This window comes from Alosa alosa, chromosome 12, assembly GCF_017589495.1.
Source record: "Alosa alosa isolate M-15738 ecotype Scorff River chromosome 12, AALO_Geno_1.1, whole genome shotgun sequence".
Taxonomy (NCBI): Eukaryota; Metazoa; Chordata; class Actinopteri; order Clupeiformes; family Clupeidae; genus Alosa; species Alosa alosa.
Window position 1 is genome coordinate 26,303,294 of NC_063200.1, and position 18,922 is coordinate 26,322,215.

The following is an 18,922-nucleotide window of genomic DNA, read 5'->3' on the forward strand; positions in this document are numbered from 1 at the left end:
GATTGAACTCCAATTTTATAAAATCAGAGAACCTGAGTATTAATTTCAATCTGATTAAATTTGTCATTTAACCCTCTCTGATGTAACCAAAACTCCGATTACAGTTGGAGTTTATAACGTTCTATGGAACCTTATTGTTGTGGAACAGAGTTTTTCCATTGTTGTGAAACTTTTGTTAGAATGTTCAAAACTCCCTGCTGAAGGGTTTTGGGAATCGGATTTTTAGTTAATTTAGTTTAGTTCACAGAATTCTGATAATACTCTGATTGGTGCTTTACTCTGCACATGTTTTGCACATGTAACCACACTGACTGACATAGAGCTGAGACACAGAGCTTAATTGCCAACACACTTAACCCTTATAAGGTGTTAATGTTTTTGCTTCTCAGCCAATGTTCCTGGGTCTGGTGGACCCACCACATTATTAGGCTTTTAAATCAATACAGTGATAACAATTTATGTAAAAACACTTATTTATGTAAAAAAATCAGATGTTTACTTTAGCTCAATTACCAATGATATAGACATCATTTATGGTTCATATTTCCCCCCCTGTGAGATCACATTTATGATCATATGTATGATTTTCGTTTTTTTTTTTGAGAAAATTAGAAAATGCAATTATAAACAAGGTAAAAAATTAGAAACAAGCTTTTTGATAATTATTGAGGCTTATTTCTTAGAACTTAATCAGAACAGGTGCAAGTGCTTAAAATGTAACAACTTTTTGTAACTGTGTCTGGGAATAGCAGGAGCAGAAAGACAACATTCCCGCACACAGTCACCTATACTCAGACATGGTTATGGTTACGCTTTTGTCCAATATGCAGACATGCACACACACAGACAGACAGACACACACACACACACACACACACACACACACACACACACACACACACACACACACACACAGCAGGCCCAGTTAGAAGAAGGACACAGTCAAGGTACATAGTACCTACAATTATTACACTTGGGTCCAATAGACCAGAACACCACATGTGTAATAGTTATGTGTAGGGGAAATTCAGAGAAAATGAGCCAAGGCCAGTGAGTCTGAGTTTGAAGAAATAGCATTGTTCTTCAATAATTGTTCTTTTAGCAAACATTGAAAACGGGTACCACAGACCCGAACACTTCCCGAAGGGTTAAGGCTGATGATGGGAGCCAAACTTCTGTGGTGTTAGTACAGAGAGTTCTAGACTAACACTCGGGTGCACCCTGAAACGGCGCCATATAGCTGGATCAGCAAGGCTGATCAGCTATGGCAAGCGAATGGGTATAGAGAGAGAAACAAGAACACTTTTGTTCTCTGGCGATGGGTCTGGACAAGGGCTGGACCTGGACCCAGCCAACCCTTCTAACACATGGGGCCTCGGTGGGGGATTAGGACGGGATCGGGGGGTTTGAGGGAAGGGAAGGGTGTCCACGTGCTCTGTGTAGCCATATTGGAGGGGTTTACCCGCAGATGAGTGCCGTTTGGACTAAACACAAAGCCTGAGAGGGATCAGAGCTTTGGTGGTGGTGGTGGAGGGGGAGTGATCAGCACGAGGTTAGACTCGGGAGAGGAAGAGGTAAATGTGGCAACATGAGGAGGAATTTGAGTTTAGGGTTAACGGCAGAGACATATGTCGGACATGTGAAGTTGAGCATCGACCATATGACTTGACATGGAGGATAGGCACTTCAGCGCTGTCCAATAATAAACCTTAACGTCATAGTCAAAGCCATAGTCTACTGTTGGCATATAACAACTTTATAGCCTATAATACATTGTTATGCAATATTTCTCTGATCCTCCTCCAGAAACACACACATTTTTGCATACCTGGAGAGAGATAAAAGAACACACAGAAAGAACCATATTCATATTCTATCATATTCTCCATGCATTATATAGGCAGTAAAACACATATCCATGGAAAGCAAAGCAGCATGTAAAAAATGCACCTGCTAAATCTGTTCAGGAGAGAACACAAGAACTTGCTGACATAGTCATAAAACCAAGATGGCAAGCTGCCACTCACTGTTTACATGTGTAAATATAGGAGCCTGCTGCTGGTGCATGCCTAAAGAAAGCCGTGGAAGGCCTTTAAAAAGCCCTTCCCTAATCGTTCAGGCATCATCTCTAAATAGACAATATCACTGTAAGTAGCGTCTCTGACGGATGCCAAAAGCCCAGGTGGCCTTATATCGAGAAGAGGAGCTTTAATCCAGCCAAGTCTGTACACGTTTACAAAATGAGACTAATTTATATTGGAGTATAAATCTAGCAAACCTATTATCAGGGACAGACTGGGATTCTTCCAAATAGACCCACTACACCCTTGCTGTCTCACATAATTTGCCATTCAAAAATAAGTGGTCACAGTTTACAAAAATGCTTTATTCGCTGCTTGAGAATTTGGGCCCCATGACATAAAATACTTTTGGGCCTCCCAAATGCTAGGAGGGTTCGGGGGCAAACATGTAAATGATCTGTTTACATGTTAGGCTATATTCTTTGTTTTTTTTATTATTTAATATTCATTTAATTCATGAAGAATGAAGAGGCCTGCCTTTATGGGGACTTTTCATTTGAAAAGGGGGTATTATGAGACTGTATAGGCCTATGTTTAATGCTTGGTATCAGAATCCAGAAAGGCTACAGCTCTCCTAAAGAAAGTTCGTATGTGCAACGTTTATTTAATTTAAGCAGTTAGGACCCGTATTGAGGCCCAAGCTCAGTTGTGTTATTAATGTTTTATGAATACGTAGCCTACCACTTTGATGAATGGAAGAAAATAAACAGTAGGCCTACTGCTGTGCACATTGTGCAGCATGCCTTTTCGTAGCTCCTTTCAATAACTTTTTTCATATTCTAGCATAGCCTAATGTGTAAAACTGCATAAGGGGTAAGGTTTAAGTCACACCAAACGCATGATAGGCTAGGCTACGATAGATTATTCGAGGGGTAAAGTTTGTCAATAGCCTAAATATAGCCTACCTTTGGGGAAAACTGATTAAATGTCGCTGTTCTCCCACTCCGTTTTATGTTGCCTTTTTCGTTTTATGCCAAGTTTTTCCATGAAGACATCTTAGGCTACTGACTGTAGGCTAATTTACATTCACCATCTGTTCTGTACGCACGTACTTCAAATCTAGCGCATTTTAGAAGCGCAAGGCTATGAGCAAGACAAGAGAGGGGTGAAGGCTGCTAGGCAAATAGTAGCCTACTGTACTATGCCATACCACTGTAATCTTAATCTATGTAGGCCTACTCTACATTCCTTGTTATCAATATGCCATCAATAGCAATAGACAACCAGATGTTGTCAGTCTCTGAAACCAGTCTCAGACCAGAAACATACAGATTGATATTTTCAGTTGAAGTTAAGGATAAAGCTAAGTAAGGGTAATTTCACAGTTTTTTATAGGCTAGACTTAGACTGAGCCGACAATTGAAAGTTTAATATTTCTGAAGGGAAGTATATTTTGTTTTGTTGTGTCAGTTGAATGAGCTCCATTTAAAAAAAAAAAAAAAATCACAGTGTGGCATGCTTGACTGGCATGTTCTAAAGCTTGACTGGCATGTTCTGTTATGTGGATCCATGTGAATCATCATGGCCTCCTCTGAAACTCTGACATAACAGCACCACACATACACAGACACAAACACACACATATGTGCACGCACACACACACACACACACACACACACACACACACACATCGACAGACCATAATCATCAGATCAGTAGAGAGGAAATCAAATAGAGATAGCCCAAAGAAGTTTACACCCAGATACAAATAGCTCCCATTGGATAAGAGCACAGAAAAAGAAATCACTTGCACGTGAGATAGTTACCTGTTTTGAACCTTCAAAGCATCAACACGTGACACATATCTGTCTCATTTCTTTTCCAGCTCACTAAATGTCACTATTATACTTGTTACAAATAAATAATTCAGCTGTTAATGCTGTTAAATAAAGAATAGTCAAATGTTAAACTAGCATGTTGTTGTCTATTAGTTTAAAGTCAGCCCAAATGGATTCTCACGCTGGTTACTGTCTTTAGTCATTAATTAACAATTGTATGCTTTAGCAACCTATATGAAACATTTAAAAATGCATCAAACTGTTGTCATTGCATTATGAACAGCTTTGATCCTAGTTATGAATACTGCATATTGTGAACTAGAGCACTGGATAAAGACTGTGAGCATCTTTGATAGAATCACTGCTCTATAGCCTGTGTGTTGTGTTTAGTACAAAATATAAAATACTTGTCAATTATAATAATATATATTACTTCTGTTAATGAGAATAATTAATTTACAGTCATGCACAAACAGTGCAACATAATTGATCCTAATTACACATCTATATGTAATCATATGCCTCAGCTAAACCCAAACATGTGATGGAAGGCATTACTTCAGTTCTTAGAAAAAAAATACAATATAACAGAATCACCAGAGGTGACAGACATTACACAACCAGAGAGGATGCAGCCACAAACATAAACACAGAGTAATTATAGAGTTAGAGTCGGAGTTTTGGAAGAGACTATTGAACTTAGGCGGATGGTATTGGTGCCACATGAGGTGAGCACATTGTTGGACACAACAACAGAGGGATTACATAAGAGACTTTTTTGCCACGTGGAAAGCTGCTTGAGTAATCATGCCCATCTCATCAGGGTGGCACTATGCCAAAAGCAGCTGGCTAAATCAGAAGTAGCCCCCCAGGACGGTTTGAATCTGACTGACTGGATCAATGAATCCCAATTACTTTCATAAAATTCAGATGAAAAGAATGAACATGGCAGCTTCAAATGCAACATACGTTTTCCAAGCATCTCCCAAACATTTGTGCACTGTGTTACTCTGCAATAATGCTTTCACAGTTACACTGAACATTTTTTTCTTTATATTTGACAATTCATGCTCACTGTCCTGCACACTATGTTGCCAGTATAATGCATCAAGGCACTGATAGGACAGCACAGTCATCCCAAAGACTTGAAATATTTATCTTGATACTAAGTCAATAGGACAGTTAGTAACAGCGTAAAGATGTTTGTTTTTGTAGCACCTAGTACTACACGTTGTTACTCAGGGCCACCTCGCTGTGTCTGTGGGTCGTTACATAAAGACTTAATTGTTTTTACGGCAAACATGGGAGGGTTCAGTGAGAGAGAAGCCAGCTTACAGTAAGGATTTCTACAAACAGCTTAGCCTTAGATTTAAGCACCTTATTTAGTTACATGAAGTGAAAATAATCAATAAGCCCATCTATGGCAGGAATATAAAAGGGCGCCTCTGACAGAGAGTCGTCACAGGCAAGTGGAAAACCACAGAGAGAGTATCCACACAGCTGAAACCTAGCCTATTCTTTGGCTTTGATCTAACCGTACAAGCAGGTAAGACTCCCTATGGGTTAACGAATGAGGGACGAACATAGGACTTGGGCTGTGGACGGTTGACTGCAGGCTGTGAAATAAATTTAATATGAACTTATATTTAATATGAACTCATCGCTTGGGGGTTTTAGTTTTTGTATTGTCATTTCATGACATTTCCTGCATTTGTAGCTCTTTGAAAATCCTCTCTGCTTAAAAATTAGCCTGCACTGTGTTACAATGTCCAGCTGTTAGTGACTTTAGCTGCCTGTATGCGATATGTACTATTATAACAGGATGCTGTGTTGAGGAGTCACTCCTAGATTATTCTTATAACCCACTGAGTTAGCTACAGTCATCATTTCCACTTCAGATGTCATGCATTAGTGCTTTTGCTCACCATCACACTTCTTGTTTGCCACACAGAATGGAATACTACAAGTTCGCTCTGCTCGTTGTGCTCTTGTCCTACATCGAGCGCTGCTGGTCTGCCTCCTGTGTGGTGGACACTTTCACGGTCAAGCAGGACTTCGACCCCAAGAGAGTGAGTCCCAGTCTTGGAGAATTAATACTATTATTCCCCTTAGTCTGGAGGGGGATACTGAAAAGCTGAAGAGAGCTTTATTTTTCATCTGGCTCTCTGCTCGTCTAAAAAAAACTGTGTTGTGTACAGACTGTGGATTTTCCTAAACCCCCCTGGCTCTTTGTGATTCTTCTCTGCAGTATGCTGGCAAGTGGTATGCCCAGCAGAAGAAAGACCCAGAGGGCCTGTTCCTGCAGGACAACATCTCCGCTGAGTACACCATTGATGATGACGGCACCATGACTGCTTCCTCCAAGGGCCGTGTCACCCTCTTCGGGTAAGCTACGGACCCCATGTATTGATTTTCTCAAAAATATAATTAATGGGTTAACTGATGGATTTGTCCCGTTGGTAGACATTTTATACAGACTATGAACCATGATTACCGTGTTTATAATGATTTGTTGATTGATTATGATCTGCATTATTTTTTTTCTCCATTACTAACTGTTGCTAATGCTAATGGTGGCTCTAATTGTGTCATAGATTTTGGGTTGTGTGCGCTGACATGGCTGCCCAGTACACCGTGCCTGACCCCACTGCTCCCGGCAAGATGTTCATGAACTACCAGGGCCTGGCCAGCTACCTGTCCAGCGGAGGTAAGCAGAACCATCATCACAAAATAAAACACACAATGGAACTGCTTTCCATTGGCTGCAATCTTGCCATCCCCCTGCTATTTGGATGTGTGGTTGAGTTTTGTGCTCTTTTTCTCTTTTCATTGCTCTCTAGGTGACAACTACTGGATCATTGACACCGACTATGACAACTATGCCATCACCTATGCCTGCCGCGCCCTGAAGGACGATGGCACCTGCGAGGATGGCTATGCCCTGGTCTTCTCCCGCAACCCTCGTGGTCTGCCCCCAGCCATCCAGCGTGTGGTCCGCGCAAAGCAGGAGGAGATCTGCATGGCTGGCCAGTTCCAGCCTGTTCTCCAGTCCGGTAAGTTCCTCGCATGCCACGAGCAACCTGAGTTTTCAACTTTCCCAAATGGAAAGTCATTAGCTAACAATTCTTGTCCCATAGGTTTATCTCTATTTTTAAGTCAGTACTTTCAAAGTCATATTTAAGTCATTTCTAAGCCAGCATTGAAATGGCATGATGAGGACCAAACCATGTCTGATCTCTGCTTCTCTTGTCTTTTTTTCTGTGTCCACCACAGGAGCTTGCTAAGCAGTGGGCTCTTCTTCAGAGGGATTCCTTCAGCATGCTGGCATGGGAGGGGGCATCCGGGTCAATAGTGGTGCTTTAGAGAGTTGTTATAGCGAGCTGCACGTTGGGAAGAAGCCATTTGTGATTCACTGTGTCAAGGGAAACTTGTTGTGTTGTACCAAGTGTGACAAATAAAATATTTTTAAACAAACATTACCGTGTTGCCCCGTCCTGGTAATTTCATGGAGGTATTCTGCTGGACTTTCTACTGTGCATCAGAATATTTTATAAACATCCCAACATACCAACCAAAATGTATCCATATCAATGATCATGATCAATTATTTTATAGTGGTATTAATTTGGCCTTGTACTATACATTATTATATTATATTGGTTTTAATTTGACCTTTTCAGAAAATTCCCCAGCAAATATTATTTTTGTTGCCATCAAATTTAACATAACTTTGTCTACTAACCTCAAACATACTGACTACTACAGTATATATCTACTCTTAGAGAGATAGAGACAGAGAGAGAGAGAGGTCTAATCTTATTTGTAAAAAAACACTGTAGATAGATAGATAGATAGATAGATAGATAGATAGATACTTTATTGATCCCCAAGGGGAAATTCAAGTATTAACCCTGGCTCATTCAGTATGATTTATTCTGCCTGAGGAAGGTCTGCCGACTGAAAGCATTCGCAGATTTGAGTACAGACTGGAGTGTGCAGATTTTTCTTATATCTTTTATAAGTTACCTACCAATCCTGCACCTCGACAGATGAGCAGTGATCTTTGACTTTATTACAGTAAGAAAAAGCACTTGAAAAGGTCAAGGTTCACACTCAAGTGATTGTGACAGGTGTCTAGTCTACAAAAAATGTTCCTCTTAAGATTTTATGGTTGGTTAGCAGAGGATGTGAATAGCCAATGACATTATACAACTCCTGACTCCAGCAGTCTCGATCTTACAAGTCCAATGTTATGCAACACATTTCAGTCCAGTTAGTAGCTCTATGTGAAGCTTTCAAAATAAACCCTTTTAATGTTTATGCTTATGTTAAGTCATTATGTTAACTGTGATAAAGGTGATCCACTTGTGTCTCCCTAAAGTGGAACAGCAAATGTGAAATACCAACAATCTAACAAAGTGGTGTTAGTCAAAGTTATGTAGAGGATTTCATAAAAATGTTCTGTATCGTTGGTCAACCCAGCAACCATTTATTTTTAATTTCTGGCCCAAGAGAAGATTGGCATCTTTGGGTCGGAAAAAAGGGTCAGATTTAGCCTCAATCCACTCTCTTCAGCATCTGTCCTCTTAAATCTTGTGCCCCTCCCATCCTGTTGATACACCTGGCCAGCACCCTGCCCACACAGCCAAAGGCTAAGGTCATGGATCACCTGAGGTCTATCCTTACACCACACTTCAGTGGGATCCATTTCTGCACTGAACCTTTGGCTAAAGCTGTCTGTAAACGGGATTACACGTGTGTGATTCCAAGCTGTCTCGGAATGTTCTTGTGAAGTAAATGTTGGAAACAGTGAGGAGATGAACACAAACTTGGGCTAAAGAGCCAAAGTGTTCTAAAGAGCCAAAGTGTTGACAACAACCGTGCAGAGTTTCAGGAAGAAGGTCATCATGTTAGGAGTGCCAAGATGTTGAGTTCAGAACACCGGAAGGACAGGCACTGTTACCATGTTCACGCGTTGCATCACACAAGATACTTTACATGTGAGCCGCGGCTGTATGACAGCCTTATGACCTTCAAACAGAAAATATGACACTGATGTGTTTTCACATTTGGAATCAAGCATTCTGTGTGTTTAAATTGTAATATTTGTTTGTTAAGTTGTTCAATTATGCACTAATACACACTTCTTTTCCACTGTCTTATCTGAAGTGATAGACCTAAAATGATTCATAGACCATAGACCATGTTTAAAACGTTTGATGTTTGATGGCGCAGGGAAACCAGTTTTACCCGATTATATATCTGAATTGCTTTCCACCCAACAATGTACACATACCCTAAAGAAACTCCACTGGGGACCACTGGGTCCCTATAGGACCAGATGGCTCCTGTTCCTCCAGACGACAGCTTGCACTGGCCCAGCCAATGAAAGCACCTTATGACCAACAAGTACTCAAGGACGGGACAGAGTTGATTACGTAATTAGATTAGATAGAAAGCTCTGGCAAACTCTGACCAGAGTGGGTGTATGCAAGAAATGAGAAAACTCCACAAGGTCTGTCTCTGTGCATCAGGGAAGGTTGCCATCATTTACCAGTATGATTGGACAAGTGTAGTTTTGTATGCATCAGAAGACACTGGGCCAGATTACGACCAAAGGTCTACCCTTTTTCAGATCCACATCAAATTTAATCCAATCTTCTATTCAGGTTAATGTATGAGATGTTATACATTATTCATGCCCATAAAATTAGCTAATCTATTGTATTCTACTTTAGTCTTGAATATTTGCAACATTCCAAGAACTCCATTTACAGTTGAAGCTAAAAAAACATCTTGAGTTTGATGGACATGCTTTAACAACACAAATGGTAAGTGTGGTTAATGATTCTTATGTAAGACCTCACCAGCACAGCTCTCTGGACAGACCTCTGGTCACGGTTTGACTGCTTTCATCAAACTGTTTGGTTCCCCCTAGTGGTGGGATTCTTTGAGCTGTCCTCCTTTGTCCAACCACCAATGTTTAGATTGACCCACAAGTAACCTGAAATAGATCAACAGGGTTTCATGATAAAAAATAAAAATAAAATAAACATATTTGTCTTATCACTACAAATACAGATACATGTATTTGTCTTTCCAAAAAAACGTCAAAGCCACTGTAACTTCAAAGTAACTTTGGATACAAGATACAAGGATACAAGGAAGTTTATTGTCACATGCATTTTTTTTTTTTACTTTGAAAAAATACAGTGACTTCAAAGAACCTTATCGCAGTGATAAAATCTTTGAGCAGAACATGTATACAAAAAACTTGGCTTGAAAAATGTAATACGTTATTGTTCTCTCTTTCAGTCAAGTTCCTTTGATGGAAGTCACTCTCAGATGACATGACCGGTCAGAACCGAAGTTATTAACCTTACCTTTTTCCAGACAAACCCTTAAAAGACCATAATGCAAGCACTTCCTCTGGCATGGTAGATCTAGGTAGATCTATCTAGTTGGTATAACCTTACAAAGAGTTCATATAACAATTCAACTTTACAGCTGTCCACTCAATACCATATTATTAACTATGATAAGGCTCCTGAATGTAAACTTTGCTACGGGTGAATCAAGCTGATGCGTGGCATCTACTGTACAGTATGTCAGAGATGGCATCTCAATATACTGTAGGTGGCACGTCTGGTCAGATCCTAAACAGCTTGTTCATTTTCACACCACCACGAATGCTGACAGAACACCTCGTGAATAGAACACCTCACACAAGATAAGAGTGCCTCTAAACAAAGCACGAGACCTTGCAATATTTTACCCCCTTTAATGGATCGGCACACAAACATTTATGGTCCGAGATTGTCGACAGGTTGTATTTTTCTTGGAGGAGTTAATGGATAATGATGGGTTAGCGTGACCCAGGAGGACCGGAACACAGGTGGGGCTGGAGACATGACTGTACCACACCAAACAGGCCAGCTGGCCCCTGTGAGAATCCCTCATAATCCCTCGACTGGAAAGTTTGTACTACAAGTTCACAGTAGTTCAAAAGGTCAAGCACCTGCAGCACACCAATCCCACTGGCAATCATCACTTGGTGTACGTGCATCAAATGAAACACCACCCACCCCGCTTTTACATTAAAGCATTTCAGTTCAATAACAATTCTGACAGCTAATTATGAAAATATATACTCTAATAGCAGGGAATTGTGATAACTTTGGATTACTTTCAAAAAGGGGTATTTGACTGTGGTGTTGCACACCTTGGAGTTACTGGGGAATAACTGATTCCCTTAGAGTTAAACATGACATCATATTGTGAGTATATTGAATATAGTATATGTGAAAACAACATCATCAATTTATAAATCTAGCACAGAGAAATGCATAGACATTAGCATTACAAGCAGAGGAATTTGTGTGTTAATCAGCACAAGAATTAGCGCCTCTCTTTTGCCAAAATAGGTCAGGACACATATTTCTCATTAACCCCTCTTATCTTCCTTATACACAGAATCTGTGCTGAATCTGAATCTGTGCTGACCCATAAAGATCCATTTTAGCTCCCTCTCTCTCTCTCTCTGACATAGCAGGGGGGCTCTGTTGCCATAGAGACAAAGCAGCCATCACCACCACCCCCTGCCTCCCCACCCGACACACACAAACACAAAATCACACACACCCCTCCCTTTTCTGTCAGCCTGTCAGTGATTGGCTGTGGCTGAGGCTTATGTGAGATGTGTTTTCCCACAATCCCTTGCTCAATTCCTCCAGCCACCGCTCACCGGAAGACTCAGGGAGGGAAGGCATGGAAGATGCATTCTCTACCCTTTATACATGCTCCAGTCATGCGGGTGAGTTCACTCTCCTATCAGTAAGTTGTTTCAAAATGACACTAATGCTATGAACCATGGTGCCTTTTATGCACATAAGAAAATGAGACGAGGATGGTCCAAAGCCAATGGAAATCTGTAGAGCCATGATGGAGCCATCCATAGAGGCTTAGCCAAACAATGACCCATTTGTGTTTTTACAGCTTATTCTGTCAATAAATGGGGGTTTGGCATTCATAATTAGAGTGGTATCTATGATGTGCATAATTGAGAACATTTGTAAGCTTTCTGTAATGAACACTGACTTAAATATCATATCTTCTAAATGAATAAGTGTAACCAAATGTGAGGATAGCCATTGCTTCCTAACTAACACATATACATTTGACCTGTTTTATTTATCTTAGCCACACATGGCAATAATACATGATAACAGCTAATAAAACAGTAACCAATAACATTTATCAGTAAAACACAGGCATCTCATTTGGCTTTTCTGAAGTCCTCCAACTCTCCATCTTCAAGCAAAATGTTCTACCATAGCACTTGCCTACATTTGAAACAATGAACACACTATGACTATATAAAGCTAGATACACTGGTGCTATATCCTTCAATACCCATCTGTGACAATTGTGTCATTGTGTACATATACGAGGGAATACTGGGAAACACTATTTTGTGTCTTGTGATTGTCTTGGCTCTCTCTATTCTATACGAGAATAGACCCCATACATCTCAAGCATGACTACATCTCAACATTTTCCCCATACAATTGTAACATGAATATTGTGGTGGCTAGATTGAAGTATTGTGAAGGTAGAAACAGCACACACACTGGATTTTATGCTTTAGAAATTGTAACCGATTCCCCTTAACATCATAAGATTGAACCATGTGACATACAATGAATCAAAACCCATTCCTCTTGTCCAACATCACAGCATTGTCAGTGCATGCATAATGCAATAAGCCCCCATGCCCACGCAGAAAATGGGGTTACAAATCAACTTAAGATCAAAAAATCAGAATGGCTTAACTAATCCCAGAAATGCTGATTTTGATCTGCAAGTGCACTGAGCTTTAAGACAATGAAGGGCAATTCCACGGAAAATTGACTTTTTGTCACATCCATAACGTCAGTGAAATGTCTTGCCATTTGTATGATGTAAATGATAACATTCATTTTTTGTGCATTTTTTCTCATGTACATTCTTCATCCAAAAATAGCAAATGCTCAGATTTCATGTAATCATTCACATCATACCATATACTATCACATTTTATCGCCGTTATGGATGTTATCAAAAATGTAATTTTCCATGGAATTGCCCTGAAACAAATAACAGTATCCATACGTATCTATATCTTTACACTGCACATTTTTTTCCATATCTTTTCTCTCAAATTCTGAGGAACTCTTCAGAAATAGTATTGGGCAGACGTGTAACCTATCAGTACAGAGCCCAAGAGGTGTCGTTGCAAGATATGTTTATATATCGAGAGAATGTGCACTCATTTTACTAAAGTGTGCGCTCTTTTTACTTAATTGTGATCTAATTTTACTAGATTGTTGCAAAATTTCAAATGAAAGCACAATTTAGTCAATTGAGCACACTGCTTAGTAGAACATGCACACTATTTAGTAAACTGTGCGCACATCTAGTCAATAGAGCACAATTTAGTAAAATGAGCACACAATTTAGTAAAATGAGCACCAATTTTCTCAATATAAAAAATATCTTGCAATGACACCTCCAGGGTTCTGTATATCTATGAGCAACAACAGGAGCTCTTCTAACACAACATTCATGATATTGTGTTGGCCTGTTAGCTATCCAATTAGCAGATACATTGACAGAGGGGACACAATGAATTACGCTTTGAGAAAAACATCCTCTTAAAAATTACTCTGCAAAACGTCAATCAGTATTGAAAAGAATGTGGTAAGGTGAAGAACAAACTGTGTGCATCTGCAGGACATTTTCTCTGTGAGGGAGAGAGAAAGAGTGTGTGTGCATGAGAGCTAAGTCACACACCCACTCCTTACCCTCCCACTTCCACCCAGCCAGTCAAAGATTGACTTTTCTCTCTACAAATGCTGCCCTGTTCCTCACTATATTGCTCAAGCCAGAGCTCCACAAATAAATAGCCATTATACTTCACACAAAGCATACACCTCTGATCCACCCCTTGTTCATTCAGCCTATCAGAAACATCTTTGCATGATTAAAGACTTCCCTTTTTTTGGTTTTGAGAGAGAGGGAAACATAAAGTCTACTCCATGACTGTATAGTCGCACTACATCTGTCTACTGTGGTAGGACTTAATGGACATTTTTCGTCTGCCACCAAAACACTATCAACTACCTTGACTTTAGGGTGAGTCATTGTTTTTGTTCATAAACTACCACATTTGTTTATGGGTTAGGCCCTATTGCTTTGGGATGTTTGTCCTTATATATCAAAGTTCAACATTTCACAAAGTTCTGGTTTCTGCATTCTGTGTTTTGTTAGTTTGTTTTGAAAGTATCTGTCTGAAACTGTTAAGGTCAGGTCACAACAGCCACGTCTTAAGTGTTTAAAATTGGTCACTTTTTGCTTACTGCATATAGATGTTTGTATTACTATGTGGAACTAGCTCATTTTCCTCTCTGAAGTCAAATGCATTCCTTGCAACTATAAGAGGAAACTTGGAAACTCATGTCAAAAGTTTTCCCCCCTATAGTCATTATCGTCATTTAGAATGATACCATCTCGCATTGTTGTGTCTCATCCCTATTTAATTTATTCCCCTGAGCACACAGTGATTGCGCAACCCTTTGCTCGCTATCTAAACTTTACTCTGCAAAATCCCCCTGGCAGTAAAATCTGCATTACATACTTGTGTCAACCATATTTTTTCTCAGCATCAATAAAGACCTCAAGTGCTAGGATACCATGTAATAAAGGATTGCGGAAAAAGAGACATGACAATAAAATTTACAATGGTGTTCCATTTTATGAAAGTTTAACTAGCCTGTCATGACCTGTAACTTGCAAAAATCAAATGTGTCATTGTTTAATGGTTTACCTTTTATTCAACTGTAAATAGATTACAGAATTATTCACTGAATTTGTCTGTGATCATTGTATTTTTTGTCTCAGGCAACAATGATCAAACAGGATAACACCTTTTGGTAATGGCTCTAAATGCCTGTGAATGAAGCCATGATTATCATTAAATGGTTTCAATCACTCATAAAAGATTAAAGCCTTCTCTGAATGCTTTTTTTTCATTTCAGGAGCTTGGCTGAAAACCCCATTACCCCATGGGTTCGCTCTCACCAGACAATATGGAGGACACCAAATCATCCGTGATAGGACCTCTGGAGAGAAGAGTCCGACAACGCAAAGCCCCTCTCGAAGTGATAAAGTCCAAAATAGGCAGAAGCTTAACCTGCTCCGTGCCCAGGTTAAAGGGCGCATTGACTGGACTCTTCCCTGTAGTGCTATGGCTGCCAAAATACAAGCTAAAAGAGTATGTTTGGGGCGATCTCATGTCTGGCCTCATAGTGGGCATAATTCTTGTCCCCCAAGCAATCGCCTACTGCCTACTGGCAGGGCTGGAGCCCATCTATGGCCTGTACACATCATTTTTTGCCAACATCATCTATTTCCTGATGGGCACCTCCAGGCATGTGTCAGTTGGCATCTTCAGCCTGATGAGCCTCATGGTTGGCCAGGTGGTAGACCGAGAGGTCTACCTGGCGGGCTTTGATCTGAATGAGGACGCTAAACAGGGGCCCGCTGGTGGTAATGCACTGAACTTCACAGAGGATTCCTACAGTGGTGTTATGAATGTCTCAACATTAAGAGTGTTGGACATGGAGTGTGGGAAAGAATGCTACGCTATCGGAATTGCTACTGCACTAACTTTACTTGCTGGGATTTATCAGGTATGGGCATCTTCTAAATACTATCAGTACTTTACTCTCCATTCTGTACACATAACTAACCAGCCATCAGCACTATCCATTTCTGCAAGCTTAATAAATGACCACCCTGTTGTTATTCTCACTTGTATGTATGCAGGTGTTGATGGCTGTGTTAAGGCTGGGATTTGTCTCAGTCTACCTCTCTGGGCCAATGCTTGATGGCTTCGCCACTGGTGCCTCGTGTACAATCCTCACTGTCCAGGCCAAGTACCTTCTGGGACTGAAGATCCCTCGTCACCAAGGCTACGGCACTGTGGTAGTCACCTGGATCAACATCTTCAAGAACATTCACAAGACCAACTTCTGTGACATGATAACAAGTGCCATTTGCATCAGCATCCTGGTGGCTGGCAAAGAGATCCAAGAGCGGTTTAAGGACCGCCTGAAAATACCACTTCCCACTGAGCTTGTGGTGGTTGCAGGTGCAACCGTAGCATCCCATTTCGCTGACTTCCATGGAACGTACAGCTCCAGTATTTCCGGGGCAATTCCCACAGGCTTCATCCAGCCAAAGGTCCCTAGTGTAGACATGATGTCCCGGGTTGTGTTCGACGCAATCCCGCTAGCAGTCATTAGCTTTGCTTTTACAGTCTCCCTATCGGAGATGTTTGCCAAAAAGCATGGATATACAGTTAGGCCCAACCAAGAGATGATAGCCATTGGCTGTTGCAACATCATCCCTTCCTTCTTCCATAGCTTCACTACCAGTGCTGCCCTGGCTAAGACCATGGTGAAGGACTCTACAGGATGCCAAACACAAGTGTCCAGTGTTGTGAGTGCCTTTGTTGTCCTCTTAGTCCTGCTCTTCTTTGCCCCTTTTTTCTATGCTTTGCAGAAGTGTGTCCTGGCCTGCATCATCATTGTGAGCCTGAGGGGTGCTCTTCGCAAATTCAGGGATCTGCCCAACATGTGGCGTGTCAGCAAAATGGACGCCATTGTCTGGATCGTGACCATGGCATCAACGGCGCTCATAAGTGTGGAGCTGGGATTGCTTGTTGGGGTGGTGTTCTCCATGATGTGTGTCGTGGCACAAACTCAACATCCCCAAGTGTCTTTACTTGGTCAGGTCAATAACTCCTGCCATTATGAAGACACAGAGGAGTACCAAAATCTACAGACCATCCCCAAGGTCAAAATTTTCCGCTTTCAGTCACCTTTGTACTATGCCAACAAGCAAATCTTTTTGAAGTCCTTGTACAAAACTGTTGGACTCGAACCATTCCTTGAAGTGACCAGGAGGAGGAAAGCAGCAAAAAAAGATTTGGCGGCAAAACAGAGTAAGAAAGCGGACCAAGTGAATGGTGAAGTTACTATAGAACTCATTCACAATGACCTAGAATTCCATACTATCATCATAGATTGTTCATACATGCCCTTTATTGACTCCACTGGGATGACCACATTTAAAAATGTAGTGAAAGAGTATAAAGAAATTGGTGTCACAGTTCTCTTAGCATGCTGCAATACTTCAGTCATAGACTCACTGAAGCGAGTAGCCTTTTTTGGGCCGGCTGACAAGGACATGCCCAGCTTATTGTTTCATACGGTTCACAGTGCTGTGTTTTTTGCCAGTGATGTTCCAACAGCAGAAGCAGCGGGCAATACACCTGTATAAATAACATGGGTCGCGAGAATCGGCATGTGGTGTATGTTTCATTGGAGAAGTTAAGAGATATACTGATGCCAATGGTCATCCACAAGCTATCTGTGAATGGGATATTTAAATATCACTTTAAATGAATGATTTTAAGAACACAATAGCTTTAAAGACCATGTTTCACTTTAAAGTGATATTCCCTTGGTTTACTGAATGTCTGTTTCTGTGAATTTCATTGCACTGAATGAGAGAAAAAACTATATAGATCAGAAGAGAATAGAAAAATGAGAATGAAATTTGACCAAATCTAAAGGATTCATTTTTTTAAAAGTTAAAACCGACACACCTTTTATGTCAGTAATATTTGTTTAAGCATATTTGTCTACGCTTGGGTATCTTAATCAAAAACTACATTGTTACACTTGTTGTATACATATAGGTATACCAGAGAATGTCTAATAAGGGGGGTATACTTGATGTACTTGATACAAATCTTATTTATAGACATGCCATATTTTGATACCTAGCCTAGAAACTAAATGTCATCTCATGGCCCCTGAAGAAAGGCCTTTTTGTTATTTCTGTGACCATGTGTTTTGTTGGATATGTGACAAAAATGATGCATATAAAAAATCCACCCTCAGAGCTGGAAGGCTGTTGTCTCAAATACATTACACAAACACATAAATGCAGAAAATTACAATAAAGTATTCAAATACAGCTTATTCTAAACCTACAGGCCTATTTGATCTGAACAGTAGATCAAACAATAAACCAAAATGTCAGCAGGTAAAAGCTTGTTGTTGGAGGCAAAGAATAGGCTTGACAATATTATTATGACCGCCGCGCAGCGAAGCGGCGGTCATATAGGTTTAGTCAGATTTCTTTTTTCTTTTTCGCATGTCCAAATTTCCGTCAAGGATTCCCGGAACACTGAAAGACCGGGGTGAAGAGCGAAACTTGGTGGGCATGTAACCCCACATGGATAGCATGGAACCATCGTTTTTCGTTTTTGATCTGTAGCCCCCGGCTGGACTGCACCCGAAAGGAGGGTAGGGCAGACACAGTTTTCTGTGAATATCTCGAGAACCGTAAGGTTAAGGAGGACCATTTTTTTCTTATGTTGATCTCAAGGGGCCATGTCAACCCATTCCATAACCACTCATTTCATGTATAAGCCACCTAGTTAAACACAAAAAGTAAAAATGAGGTGTTGTAATCGCAGGTATCTGTGACCTAACATAGTCAAAACTGCACGAAATTGGAAGTGTAGGATCATTATGACACCCTTTGAATGCACGCCAAGTTTCGTGGAATTCCGTTCATGGGGGGCCACACAATAAATTAATTTATGTTACTATACACCAACTGGCCTGTAGGTGGCCGGAGACAGTTTTCTGTGAATATCTCGAGAACCGTAGGGCCTAGGAGGTCCACCTTTTTTTTGTATGTTGGTCTTAAGGGGGCATGTCAACCCATCCCATTACCACTTATTTCATGTATAGCGTCACCTAGTTAAAAATTAAAAAGCAAAAAAAATGAGGTGTTTTTCATCACAATATCTCTGGCTGACATGGTCAAAACTGCACGAAATTGAAAGTGTAGGATCATTATGACACCCTCCGAATGCATGCCAAGTTTTGTGAACTTTCGTTCATGGGGGGCCTTACAATAAAATAATTTATGTGTACATTTAGT

At 40.5% G+C, this 18,922-nt stretch overlaps 2 protein-coding genes across 3 annotated transcripts; both read left to right on the forward strand.

Moving 5' to 3' along the window:
* The first annotated feature begins 5,250 nt into the window (after window positions 1-5,250).
* On the forward strand, window positions 5,251-7,333 carry rbp4l (retinol binding protein 4, like). The gene is made up of 6 exons (XM_048258300.1): window positions 5,251-5,405; window positions 5,811-5,928; window positions 6,108-6,244; window positions 6,454-6,566; window positions 6,700-6,912; window positions 7,133-7,333. The coding sequence occupies exons 2-6, from the start codon at window positions 5,812-5,814 to the stop codon at window positions 7,141-7,143; spliced, it is 591 nt and encodes a 196-aa protein (XP_048114257.1). The 5' UTR covers window positions 5,251-5,405; window position 5,811; the 3' UTR covers window positions 7,144-7,333.
* A 4,252-nt stretch (window positions 7,334-11,585) lies between these two features.
* slc26a1 (solute carrier family 26 member 1) lies at window positions 11,586-17,869 on the forward strand. 2 transcript variants are annotated; one of them, XM_048258302.1, is made up of 3 exons: window positions 11,586-11,672; window positions 14,935-15,588; window positions 15,725-17,869. In XM_048258302.1, the coding sequence occupies exons 2-3, from the start codon at window positions 14,962-14,964 to the stop codon at window positions 17,240-17,242; spliced, it is 2,145 nt and encodes a 714-aa protein (XP_048114259.1). In that variant the 5' UTR covers window positions 11,586-11,672; window positions 14,935-14,961; the 3' UTR covers window positions 17,243-17,869. The 2 variants fall into 2 exon arrangements, with proteins under 2 accessions (XP_048114259.1, XP_048114258.1); XM_048258301.1 differs by lacking the exon at window positions 11,586-11,672 and adding an exon at window positions 13,896-14,032.
* Window positions 17,870-18,922: the final 1,053 nt, after the last annotated feature.

What these genes read in the sequence shown, in the direction of transcription:
- rbp4l (XM_048258300.1), top strand. Translation starts at nt 5,812, where the DNA reads ATGGAATACTACAAGTTCGCTCTGCTCGTTGTGCTCTTGTCCTACATC. An exon ending in AGGACTTCGACCCCAAGAGA is followed by an intron (nt 5,929 to 6,107) that starts GTGAGTCCCAGT and finishes TCTTCTCTGCAG; the next exon opens with TATGCTGGCAAGTGGTATGC. An exon ending in CAGCTACCTGTCCAGCGGAG is followed by an intron (nt 6,567 to 6,699) that starts GTAAGCAGAACC and finishes ATTGCTCTCTAG; the next exon opens with GTGACAACTACTGGATCATT.
- slc26a1 (XM_048258302.1), top strand. Translation starts at nt 14,962, where the DNA reads ATGGGTTCGCTCTCACCAGACAATATGGAGGACACCAAATCATCCGTG. An exon ending in TACTTGCTGGGATTTATCAG is followed by an intron (nt 15,589 to 15,724) that starts GTATGGGCATCT and finishes GTATGTATGCAG; the next exon opens with GTGTTGATGGCTGTGTTAAG.